Genomic DNA, 13,134 nt, shown 5'->3' on the forward strand with positions numbered 1-13,134 from the left:
TGTAATCACACTGTATATTGAACCAGGGTTTCACTTGCATTACCCACAGCAGAGCATATGATGAACACCTGGGTGCCCCTCAGTGCCTGAAGCATGCGAGATCAGTTGTCAGTCCTAGACCTAAGCTGCATTCAGTTTTTTAAACAAATAGATGAGAAGAAAATACAAGCACTTCAAAGAGCTGCACCAATCTCAAGAGGAGCCAAACGCCTAAGAGACAAATGCCAGGTAATATTCAATTCCCATGGCAAAGAAATGCAGATACATAGCTGCAACCTTTTGGATTCATTTGCAGCACTATTTAACTGTTTTTTCTCTCTCCTGCCATTTTTGGGGGAAAGGCATCAGTGTGTACATGAATACCTCTCCTTCAGATCATCCCACCTCTATGAGTGAGAAATGCATGGTCCATGCTAACCAACCGTTCATACAAAGTAGTGTTTATAATAAGCTATAAAATAATTTTTCCTAAGTTTGGTTTCCTTCCTAAAATGTAATTATTCAGATTTATCTCATATAGCTGAGGGATGTCCTAAAAGGCCCGCATTTCTCCCATCTCTGAACAAAGTTGCCAGGCAACAGACTCCTGCAGCCATATGGTAGCTTGTGAGCACATTCTAGCTGCAGCAAATTTTTATTCTTGGGGCAACTTCATGTCATACAACATACAGTGTAAAAAGAAATACTGGCATTGGGCAAAGTCTGAAGCAAAATTAGGACATTCTCCCCTCTCCCTTCTACATCATTCAGACTCCCTGATGGAAGTCTACAAATAATTTCTTCTCTAAGAAGACAATAAAACCTCCTCCTAATACATCAAGAACAGTATATACATGTTCTGTATATGTGAAAATGCTGGCAAAGTTCACAAAGGCAGAAGATAAAAGCATGAAAGCTAAATCTAACACCAGGTTCTCTACTGAACCTAAAACCTAGAAACAAAACAACATAAGGCTTCTTTCTTCTGAAATTTCCTCCCCAAATGCCTGTGATTTTTCAGTGGCATGTGAGAGGCCAGCCATTGAGACCCAATTTCTTTGCTTTGTGATTTCTGGAGCGGGAGATGTTATGCAGCAGAGAGACAGGCTTGACGGATACTCTGCGCCCAGGTGTTTAAGAGGGCTGTGACTGAATGTTTGTCTGGAAGTTGCAACAGTTTTGATGTCATGTACCGATACACTGACTGCAAAAAGGGATTGGCTGCTGGAAAAGAAAAAGGAGACAGCCCAGATAAACAACTGCAACAAAAATGAATAGTCAAATTTTAAACATTTCCTTCCCTACCCCCCCCCCCCCTTTTTTTTTTTTTTTTTTTTTTAAAGTACTACCATCCCAACATTCCCATACCATACTGTCGAGGATTGTCTATCCACAGAGGGCTCTGATCTGGATAATCTGCTGGAACACTGAGCTGCAGCGGTGGGACATTTGGAAGGTTCTTGTCATCTAGAATTCAAACATTCTCCATCAGAACATCAAAGCTTGACTTGTGTGGAGTCCTCCTTTTATACTATTCAAAACTATTCCCAAATCCTTCCCTGTCGATCCCAGCATCATTTCTGCAAAAGGAACTAGGCTGTCTGTTTTTGTTTTTGTTGAGAAAAATCTCATTTTTCACTGTAAAAATTGTCTTTACTTACCAGAATCAACTTGAAATGCCCACCTCTACGTTTCACATATGGACATCTTACCAATCTCCACCTTTTTCTGGAACTTGAGATGTCTAGGCACTTTTTATACTACTTCTATGTTGGTACCATACCACTCCCATGTTTGCTGGTAAATACTAAAATGAATCCACTTTGTCTCTCCACAGCTAAACAAAGTTCATGTGAGATTCCACTCTATGCTTATTCAGTTGAGAGAACAGATTCAAGGGCTAAATTATACTTTTTACCAACAGAACTTCTAGTGCAGGTTGAAAAAATTTTCAAGGCAATCACAAGAAAATCCTGTTTCACTAGTCCTGACTTTTTGTTTTGTTAATGCATGGAGTTAAATCATTTTCAAACAACAGGGAACAGTAAAGCTGAGGATCAGGACTTGTCAGCACTATGTCCTTTTCTAGCATAAGCTAATCAGTTTGATGACCAGCCTGCACTGGTGCAATAGACAGGTGCAGACTGCTGCACAAATGAAGAGAACCAATTATGCAACTGAATATTGTAATATTTCACACTTGGAGTTCTGCCACTGTGGCAACAATTATACAAATCCAATTAATTTCTCCTGTATTAACTCAGCAAGCTTTTTGATATACAAGAACAAAAACATAATTATGTTCATACACAGGCCACTTCAAACTGACAAGAATTCAGATTATCTAGAGACTTTTGCTTGGTTCTCAGTCTAAGGGAGACAAATGCACAAGGTGAAGAAATCTGCCAAGATTTCAGCTTACAAAAGCCACATCATAATCAGTGACTGGTTTAAAATGCTGCCTTTTTTGGTGTCAGGAATCATGGCAAAGGGGGAGCTCAGGTTCTAAGGAAAAAATTGCTTCTGGAACTACAAAGAAAAGATTTAAGTGGATCTGGTATACGACCTGAGACTGCTCCTGAACAAGCCTGTGCAGACAGTCTAAGTTTTGCATTGCCATAACCTGTCAAGGATATAAAGAGCCTTGCTAAAATTACAAGTTGCCCATGTTCTTGATTGTGTGTGACCAAGACCTCTTTACAATCCTAAAAACAAAAAGACACTTCTTTAAAACAGAGCCTTCAATTTCTTTTTGCTTACCTAACTTGCAAATGAGATGAACTGTTCCATTATTACTGCAATGGGAAGGATCCAAATTCACCAGGAATTTAGGATTTAATCTTGCAACTTCCCCTTGTAATACATTTGGTATGGTCTGTCTTTCATCCTCTTCATATTTACGCTTTCGAGGGGAAGCCACAGGGGCCCTGTGCAAAAATACATCCAAGAAAGGACTGAGTGAACATGATTCTTATGCCAACTCCACATTTTTTAAACTAAGCTGATTTCTGAGATACTTTACAGGTGAAAAGGAAAAGCACAGCACACTACACATATATCCATATCTATCCCACCTGTCCTCCCAGCAGTTCACCCAAATGAGCAATGTCACTTCAATAATCAGCATTATACAGACAGCTGTGTAACAATACATACGTGATTGGTGGGCCATGGATTGCAGTCATAGCTGGCATAAAGGTACGATAGAGGGAATGGTTGAAGACTGGTGAACGGATGTTTGCCAAGACAGCATCCAAGAGAGGCTGGCACAAGTACTGCTGTTTGGTGGGAGGCACTGGAGGGGGTGGTGGTGTGGGCTAAGACACAAAGAAGCACCTCTTACTGTATCTGTCAGTCACACATTATTTTTAGCCCTTACTATTCATTCTGCAAACTGTCAGGAAAATAATCGTCCTTCTAGTTTGTTAAAAGAATGCAATGCGTTCAAGCCCATATTGCTCTGGTCACATACAGTAAACAAAATCCTAAGACCAGAACAAGCTTCTCTTGAAGAGTTTCCATAAAGCGAGAGTACTTGATGGTTAAGTAAGAAGAGTAATTTTTAGGAGTTATGCACAAGGATAGTCATTCTGAATGGCCCACTTTTCTGTTTACTCAGCATTATCAAATATAGTCCTGAACACAAATAAGACATGAGAAATAGTTTTGCCAAACTGGTGCCCTCTCTGGCATTTACTGCCAGCCTAGCACCTGCATAAGGGAAAGTGAACACCACCATTTACCACAGCCATGTCATTCTTGAGCTTCTCCAATGCAATTTCACACTTCTGTAAAGTCTTCAGAGGGCATCTACAGAAGAGAAAATCATTACCCACAACATGCTCACCTTGGTCAACTGTAGAGATTATACAATCAGAGTCTTGCATTACTACTATTGCAAGATTATTTGCTTCAAACCTAACCTTCTGGCAGATAAAAAGTCCTATCACAAGGTGGTGCCCAGATGCCAAAATATTAATTTCATTTTTTCTGAAGGGTATTTTAAGGGGGAAACTTGAATAGAGAATAAGAATTAAATGCCACAACCTAAAAGCTTGAGAGAGACTTTCCAGGAAAATCAAATTAACCCAATGGACCTCTTTCATCATTCCAATTGGTCCAAACAGGTTTTTAATAGAGTATTAAACAAAAGATAATCTGGCTTCTGAACAAGTTTATATTTGTGCCGAATGTGCATAGCTTTCTATGGAACTACAGTACATGTATGGAAGTTCCAATGCTGGGTCCTTAGACAAACATTTTTGGCAGTACTTTTCACAAAGCCGTGTATAGCTTTCTTCCAAGACAAAAGCTGGGAGTACATAAAATAGTACATTCATAAAGAAACCATTGGTGGGGAGTTCTCATACTTCTTACCCTCTATGACTTTCACCATACAAATAAATCAGAGCTATAAAATAATAATGATTTTAGCAGAAACAAGGAAAATCAAAACAGAGACAAGGGATTCCAAGCTTAATGCTGCTCTATGGATATACTATGTTGCTGTAAGAAGACTGACTAAAGGCATCCACAAGACACTATTCCACCAGTTAAGTCAGAAACCCACTGGTAGACCCTGCATTCTCAGCTTCCTCTAGCGCAGTGGTTCTCAACCTTGTTAGACTCAAGTAACTCCTCGGAAAATGCCAACTCTTACTTTTTACTTGTTTTTTTGACTACAGAAAAAAAGTTTGATTTTTCTGTTGCAAAGAACTCAGAGACCACAGTAGGGTCAGAATATTTTGTATCATTATGGATTCCTATTTGAAATTTCTGTGAATAGTATCTGTACATCTAACAGTGCTAAACATTGCACGGCACCCTGCAGCACACTTGAAAAGATCTCAAGCTGTGGCACTGTAGGTGAGAATCACTGCTCTAGCATACTCCTGATCTTGGGTTTTGAAAAAATTCAGTTGATTTGCAGAGACACTAACAGCCAAATAGGAATAGAAGTTACCTTTTTGAAGGATCAGTCAGGATATCCAAGAGGCTCTTCATTTTACTCAGATCCTTTTTCCTATCTGAAAGAATATCAAAGCGACTAGTGAGTAATGCATTTTCTGCAGAAACAGCATCCAGCTATGCAGACATTAACAAAAAATTAAGGGAGGCTGGGAAAATGAAAACACAACATCAAAGATCTGAGATTCTCCATCTCTTTATAAACATTCTTCTCATAAAACGTTTATCAGACAGCCTGCGAAGGAGAGATTAGATACAGTAAAGAAAAACAGAAGGAAAGGGAATTTGATGATGAAAAGTTGTCATGCTTCACAGTTTAAACTGCAACTATGAGAAAGTGATATCTGTTTCAACTTGTGCTATTGAAATAGGCCTGGTCCTCCCCAAAATTGATCATAACAGAAGTGCACCATTTTCTCTTCTATGTACTACTGACAGAATGGGATATCTGCATGGCAAATCACAAGAGGCCACACCTTCATTTTTATCAATCTTATTGATCATCCTCCGGAGTGGCTCAATATACTTTGACAGCTGTTTGAGTTTGTCCAGGTATTGCTGCTCCTCAGACTGGTTGGAGCTGGCAGGACTCATGACTGAATTTGGATTTCCTGTACAAGCAAAAAGAAAAGATTAAACATTACCATGTCAGAGAGGACACGGAAAAATAGGCATAGTTCTCAGCCTTCATAATCCAGACCCTTAGCCCTATTCATTTGCTTTGCTAGTGCGGGCCTCTGATCAGTTAGCAAATATCCAAACAGACTACTGGATATTCCTAAGACTTACTCATGTTTATCCAACTTTCAACATGCTGTTTCCATTCAGCAAGTAAATTCGTATATGATGCAGAACCTTTCTTTTACATGACCTGAAGAGGTGTAAATACGCCAGTCTCGTTACTAGTAGGAAGAAGACTACTGTACATTTCATTTTACAGACACTATCATGTAATAGTGTTACACCAGATTCAATGTGATCCCAACTCCAAGTTCTGTGTAGTTTCCATTAAGTCCAAGAGGACTCTGCTGCTTGTAATGCAACTATATTATAATAGCTAAGAGTCATTGCTAAAGATTTTAATCTGCAAGAAACTCAAGAGCCACTTATCAAATAGGTGCCACCCATTTCTCAACTCTTCAGATAATTCAATGACAAAAAATCATATGGGAGACAATGCCAAACCAAGTGAGAGACTAAAATATTAGTCTTGGTGCATGCCCAGTGCACCACTAAAATACTGCTCACTCGGCAAAGCTGCTTAGAGCAGAGAACACATCATGAAAGCACAAGTTTCCTTGTGCTTGTCACAGTTATTAACTATACAATCCTGGAGTGTGGTCTGCAGTACAATTCTTGTCAACATCCCCCAAATTACCTGGAGTGTTCAAAGGGCCTGGTGACGGGACACTGAAATTCTGTGGAGTTCGTGCAGCTGCTGGGCTCTGAGAGGGTTGTGGAGAGGGACTGGGAAGGAAGCTGCTGGGAGATGGGGCAGGGCCAGAGCTGAAAAATGGGGAAGGGAGGAGGAAATCAATTCAACCTTTAATAAGCACACAAAACAGCTTGTATGAAGCTAGCAGAGAATATGGCTAACCTGTGAGCATGTGCGTTTTACTGATCACTGCTACAGAATTCTGAAAACCCCACTGGCTAGCTCCTTGCAGGCCTGATCCAGCCTGGGGCATGCAACAGCAGCTCCAGCTTCACCTTGGGGCACCCAGAGCAACTCTAGCTCCCACCTGTGCCAGAGCTAAAGCTGCCACTACAACTGCATGCCCATGCCATGGCAGCAGCTCTAGCTCTGACATGGGACATGCAACCATGGCTCCAGCATGGGACAACAAGGGCCCAGCAATTGAGGAGCTGAGGCAACAGCAGTGGTCACAGGCAAGGCAGCCAGAAGACAACCAAGGATATATCAGCCCTTTATTGCCCTCCTGCCAATGACTGCCATGTCCACCAAGGCCTGAAGCCCCCAGATTCTACAGTAGGCCAGACCCCCAACTTCCAGTGGCTTGATAGTACCCTGTAAGTTTGACATCCCTGGATTACAGCATCCAGCTCAATTCATTTTCTTACTTTTGAGTAGCAGACTCACAGCTCCTTGACAACTGAAATTTATAAAAGGGTCTCTACTTATTGTTATGATCTCCTCCAACCCAAGGAACATGCTAGTACCCTTCTCTTTGGCTAAGCAGAAACCTTGGATTTAAAAAGGAGAAGTTATCTATATACAGTAGACTCTCTGGTAACCGGCACCTTACAAGCTGGCGTGCTCTGTTAACTGGCATGCCGACCTGTAAGGAAAATTGAAACTGGAAGTGCCCACCGTGGCACTTCCAGTTTCTTGAGCCCCCCATGGCCCAGGGCAAAGCAGCTTGCACTGCCGAGCCCCCGCGACCCGGGGGCATAACAGGCTGTATGGGGCCCGCCTCCCTGTCCCATGGGGCCCACAGGGCCCACAGGAGGGGCGGAGGGATGCAGCAGGAGGGGCGGAGGGATGCAGCAGGAGCGGCCACTCAATTAACCAGCATATTTTGTTATCCGGCATCCCCCATTCCCAGGGGATGCCAGATAACAGAGTTTTTATTGTATAGCTCCATCAGAGTAGTCACAGAAGGTAAATGCAGAGAGAACAAAAATAAGAGCAAGACTTCTTCAGGTTCCTTGAGATGACTGTCCAAATATACTACTGAAGAAGGTTCCCCAGCCCTTCTTCAGCCCTGAGGACACTGCTAAAGTTCAACTCCCTTAAGCCCTACTAGAAGTAATCAAGATTAAAGCTTAGAGATGATTTTGTTTCAACTTCCCTTCATATCCATGACAATCTGGCAAGAATGCCTCCAGCCACCACTAAAATCTGAGTTCATGTTCTGACGCACCTGACATTTGAATTTGGCTGGGAAGTTGGCTGCCCTGGCTGTGGAGATGGTTGTGGCTGAGGAGGTGGTGGCATTGACTGAGGTGTCTGAGCTTGCTGGACAGGTGAAGGGGATGACATCATGGTAATGTTGTTCTGGCTGACCTGAAATGGGAAAGAATGTGATCAAGAAAGAAAGTGTATTCATCATAGGAAACTATCTAAAAAGCTAAAAGCTATGGTGAGAAGGTCATCTTCTGGCCTATAAAAAACAGAAAATGTTAGTTTCCTGAGCTCCTCCACAATGGACAACCCTACCCACATCTTTCATTTCTCCCTCGAGATTGACGGGAATGTTTTGCCTAAACATTTAACAAGTGGCAATAAAATCCCACAAAACTTGCATTACTTCAGTTTTCATGATTGAGCTCCTCCTTCCCCAAACCAACTGGTTTAGATTCAAATATCAAGTGTTCCACACAAACAATTTCCTTTATTAGAACTAGAATAAATAGGTCAGAAAGGAGCAGACAGTCCTGGTTTGAGACTTCATGACCACAGTTAAAACAGTACAGTCTTCATTTTGGCTTTTGAACTGCAACCTTCCAATCCTTCTCTTAATTTTACCTATGGCACAAAATAATTATTCTTTAGGTTGATGGTGAAGGAAAGAGGTACAGAGAACAAACCTCAAGATGGTTTGCTCTATTATTCAACTCTGGACATCTGGGGAATCTAGAGATATTTTCTGTTAAGTGATTAGGTGAAAAAGGTAAAGTGTTTTTAAGTCTTTAGAACAGAGTTGGTAACATATGTCCAAGGGACAGAAGAGGGAGTGGGGGGGAGAGAGAGGCCCTTCTGTGCAACTCCAAGGACTTCAAGTCCACAACCTCATGAGAGGAAAACTCTGTGCACAATAAAGTTTATTCCTCATCTTGCAATTAGAAGGTGATAACATTAAAATTGACAGATTGAAAGACCACAGCATATTTCTATAATCTTGTGGTATGAAATCTGCCAGATTGCAAAGACAGTGCATGTTGACACCACACTACCTCCTGGGCTTGTCAGATATCTTCTAATGGGACCTTTTTAGCAGCCAACAAAAAATCCCAAGAGTCCCAAACATTTCCAAGTGAACAACTCAACAAAATCCATGTACCCCAAGTACTTCATGGGCTGTTTAGATTGGCAGCTGTCCCTTATTAACTCATCACCCAACACAATGTTTCCAAAAACCGTGATATTCAGTGAGGCAAATAAGTAGCATGAGAATCTACTACATGCACACAGGGCCACACGGTGTGCTTTGCTTGAAATGTCATGTCTTAAGGGTATGAAAAGCACTGAACTAACTGGCTGTCTTCGCCCCCCCCTTTTTTTTCTTTTCTTTTTTTTTTTTTTTTTTAAAGCTTTTACCCCTTGTGCTACTTCCAGAAAGTAACAAATTTAAGCTTACTACATTCCTACAGATGATGCTTCATAAAGAAAGGGGTCAGAGAAATACCACCCCACCCCCCTCAGCTAACGAAGAATACAACCACTCAAGGTAAAAGATAAAGTAGGTGGAACTGGAGGAGCTTGGGCTAGAAAAAATAAGAAGCCTAAACAATCCCTAGTTAAATGAAAACCTAAGGCCTCTGAACTAAGAGACACTAGCTGACCCCCCAGTGGGCTACAGCTTAAAATCAATGGCGACATGACATACTGTGGCCTCATTTCTACTTTCCCATCCTCTCAACTAGCACTTTTAACATGCTATTATTTCAATCTCTTCTGAGATTCCTTGAGACATGTTACATCTTTTCCTCCAAACAAACAATGAGGTAGTGTGCACTAATTTTCAAGTGAGAGGGAACATTTGCCTGTTTGTCTCTTTGCAGCTCTTGAAGAATAAAGGTTTGGGACTGTATAACTCTGCCTCCTATGTGTGTACTAAGACTGGTAGGGACAAGAAATCAGAATAAACACTCTAACCATACTCCCTAGTGCTTGTGATTTTATTTGTAATAATTTAGCTTGGCAGATGATCAAGAGCTGAACCCGAACAAAGGCTGCATCTATTCTTATTTTTTATGTCAAACTAAGGCAGGTGGCCTCACGGGCTTAATTTTCAGAAGGTGAATGAGTCTGCCTTTCTAAAATCCAGTCCTTTAAACTGTCTCAAGTTTGTCTTTCCAAACTATTTCAAAAAATTTAAACTTGCTCTTTTGGGCAGGAAGAATGTTTCACTAGGATTTCCCCAGATTTAATTTCCCAGTCTTTCCCTTCCTGTCAAGATCCTTTCTTCTGGTTTATCACCCCTACCAAGCACATAAGATAAGGCAGGTTGTTGAAAAGGAAAGGACAAAGTGTGGTGCACACACAGGCACAATCTGAGTGAGTTCTTATAGCTCTGATTCCCACACAGAGAGAGAGAGAGAGAGAGAGAGCGTGTGTGTGTGTGTGTGTGTGTGTGTGTGTGTGTGGAGCCCCTCCTTTAAAACTTGCTTGCTCTCCCTGCTAAGTTCCCTTGGACAAAGTTGTAGCTCAGTGTCGGATATGCAGTAGGATTTCACAAAAAGTAGATTTAAAAGAAATCCCTTCTGCAGCCCTGAACATTCACTACAAGTACAGTGCCACAGGAGACTAGATGCAGACCTGTGCTCTTACAGCCCACCCCCAGCACTCAGAGCTGAAGCATGCACACTACTTTCTTTCCTAAGACAGCACCAAAGTAGCCACTTACAGCATCTTTGCCCACCAGAGGCCATCCTAGATGCCAATATCTTTTGATACATCATCCTACAATTAATTTTAGGATTAGATTATATAATTTAACAGAGGGAACCTTGATTTTTGCAAGTCTCTTTATAACTGACTCAGACTAGCTCAATGAAATCCAGCTCAATGGGACTCTAGGTATGCACAATAATGCTTGCATCCATCAAGTCTGTAGCAAGTCCAAAATTACCCCACATTCTCAGAGGGTAGGACATTATGATGCTACATAAACCTAGGACCTACCTTTGGAATGCTGAGTTTCAGGCAAGGAGCTGCACTCAGGAGGAAGGGCTAGTATGAGTTTCTGATCCTGGTAGCAAGAATGGAAGTACAATGAGCAGAAACTAATGGCAAACAAAAGCAGACTGCAACCACAGGGAAGTGAGAGTTGACAATGAAGAGGCAGGTGAAAACCCCTTGGACCTCACCTACAGCAGGTTCCTTTATCAGTCTGCATCCTTACTTGGTAAAAGCCAAACACCTTCAGGAGGTACAGCAGAAGGAGCAGTATGATCGGTTGCCAAAGACTCTTCTGGAAAAACAAGCCATTCCTGTGAACGCATTTCTGCTACAGAAATAAGTCAGTCCTTTGAAAGGGAATCTCACCAGGGAACGAGAACACTTTAGGCCTAAAGGAAAACTCCAGTGAGCATTTACATTGCAATATTTACAGCTTTAATGCTTTAGCCAGTAAGCAAAGCCCTATGTATTCTGGACTCAAGTTTGTCTACATGCCAGCCTGCTTTGTGCCAGAATGAAAATTCTGCAGAAGCACCAAGTGAGTGACAGACAGGTTTTCACATTCCCACTTGGATCATGATCCTTGGTGCTATTTTGATATTAAAATTCAGTTTTACTCTACTTCTTAACTCCCAGCATGCTTGAGGTTTTCATACTAACAATTTATAACTGCATTGTAGAAGCTGAGCCTGCTAGCTATTGTAAGGAAGCTGGACATTTTTTACACTAAAAAATACAGGAGAGAGTTTGGGATTAGTATATTAAGCTTTTATTTTTGGCACAAACGATTAGCCAAGTATTATTCAAATAGGAAACAACTGATTTTTACTTTAATTTCTATCAGAAAACTTCAGTCAATCCAAATAGGTGAATGGGAACACTCACATTACAATTAGGAAGACCCAGTAATATGGTTTATATTCAGCTCATTCTTGGTAGCTGCTCAGTCATAAGGACTAAAAGCGTAACTTTCAAAATTAGAAAAAAAATCTCAGTTCTAATTAATCAACAAACTCAATTACTATAAAACTGTTGACTACAAGGCCCCCCCCCAGTGAGCAATATTGCTGCTGCATTCTAACCAAGATCCTAGTGGTGAAGCTACTCTTTTGAAGAAACACTGAAACCTTGTGGCAACAAGGGTATATGCTAGTCATGGTACACAGGAAAAAGGGAAAGCACATATTACATAACTACCATGTCTGCACAAGGCCTTTTCTTCAAAAAGGCATTCTTAAAATGCAATTCCAAGACTCTTAACTTTGGTACCATCTTGAAATACTGAGGTTAAGGAGAATATATTTCTACAGACTACCAATAACCAGTTATTATCAAACAGTTCTTTTCGCCTATGATTGGACTCAGCAGCAAAACATCCAAAGACCAGGTAAGGGTAATGCATTTAACTAACAATATTGTTCAAGCACTCCTCCAAAGCAGAGCCCAAACACCTACAGGACCAGCAGGAACAAATTTATCTGAAATCCAAGCCTAACTTTTTGAAATCAACTGCACCAAGAGCAGCACACAAAATACACGCTGCCCCCAGAGCTACTAATTGCCAGTCAGGCAAGTACATTCTTTCCATCACTATTAAATTATGGCTGATTCATCTCACCATCTTTCAAAAGCTATTTCAGTATGTCCTGTGTCACATTACATACTTCCTCTCTTCCTGTCTTTGTTTTCCTAATTATCCATTATTTTCAGTCTCTCATACACAACTAGATGCAGTTTGCACAGATTCACTCAATTAATATTAGGAGTTAATACCCAGAAAACAAAGGAATTTTAGCACTAGGGGTCAAAATATGGGTAGATGAACTAACCAAGTAGCGTCCTCCTTTTTTGATTTTGCTTTAAGGGATGATCTCAGTGTTACATCCCAATGGTGTGGCGGGGGGGAACGAAAAACTGACTGACGTAGCAGCAGCAATGTTCTTGGTTTTATTCCAGCTAACAGTCAATAACTATACAGCTTCAAGCACAAAAACAGCAGTGAATGCATCTACCAGCATCTGCAGTCCACTGCATCCTTCCGTAGTGTGTTCCATCTTAGTTAATCCTTTTCTGTAGTATGGTGTGCCATCTATGCCCACCATTTCAGCAGCAACGGAGGCTAGAATTTTATGGATCTCAGGCATGCCAGAGCTCCAGGATTTTCTAGCAAAGAAAACTTAAAAGCAAACACTGGGAGGATGGGAGAAACAACTTTTTATCATCCATTAACAGAAAACAGCACTACAGAAGCTGGAATTGTTTAGCTAGCACCAACTCTAGAGGTGATGGTTTTATGCACAAGACCTATTGAAACACTTGAT

The 13,134-nt window shown here is 41.1% G+C and overlaps 1 protein-coding gene and 1 long non-coding RNA gene across 2 annotated transcripts in view; both read right to left on the bottom strand.

The window, feature by feature from the left end:
• Positions 1–6: 6 nt before the first annotated feature.
• Positions 7–13,134, bottom strand: part of MED15 (mediator complex subunit 15) — a 39,627-nt gene continuing 26,499 nt past the window's right edge. Inside the window, exons 10-18 of the mRNA XM_025199283.1 lie at positions 7,833–7,975; positions 6,326–6,453; positions 5,424–5,558; positions 4,943–5,006; positions 3,723–3,789; positions 3,136–3,296; positions 2,740–2,906; positions 1,348–1,446; positions 7–1,203 (exon numbers count right to left, since the gene is read on the bottom strand). Of these exons, the coding sequence (XP_025055068.1) occupies positions 1,067–1,203; positions 1,348–1,446; positions 2,740–2,906; positions 3,136–3,296; positions 3,723–3,789; positions 4,943–5,006; positions 5,424–5,558; positions 6,326–6,453; positions 7,833–7,975 (1,101 nt within the window). The 3' untranslated portion in view covers positions 7–1,066. The remainder of the gene's footprint in view (positions 1,204–1,347; positions 1,447–2,739; positions 2,907–3,135; positions 3,297–3,722; positions 3,790–4,942; positions 5,007–5,423; positions 5,559–6,325; positions 6,454–7,832; positions 7,976–13,134) is intronic.
• LOC112549613 lies at positions 9,201–13,127 on the bottom strand. Its single transcript, XR_003093121.1, has 2 exons — positions 11,002–13,127; positions 9,201–10,883 (listed from the first exon to the last, which is right to left on the bottom strand). It is a non-coding gene; the product is annotated as an uncharacterized LOC112549613 (long non-coding RNA).

Source organism: Alligator sinensis, unplaced genomic scaffold, assembly GCF_000455745.1.
Source record: "Alligator sinensis unplaced genomic scaffold, ASM45574v1 scaffold505_1, whole genome shotgun sequence".
Taxonomy (NCBI): domain Eukaryota; kingdom Metazoa; phylum Chordata; order Crocodylia; family Alligatoridae; genus Alligator; species Alligator sinensis.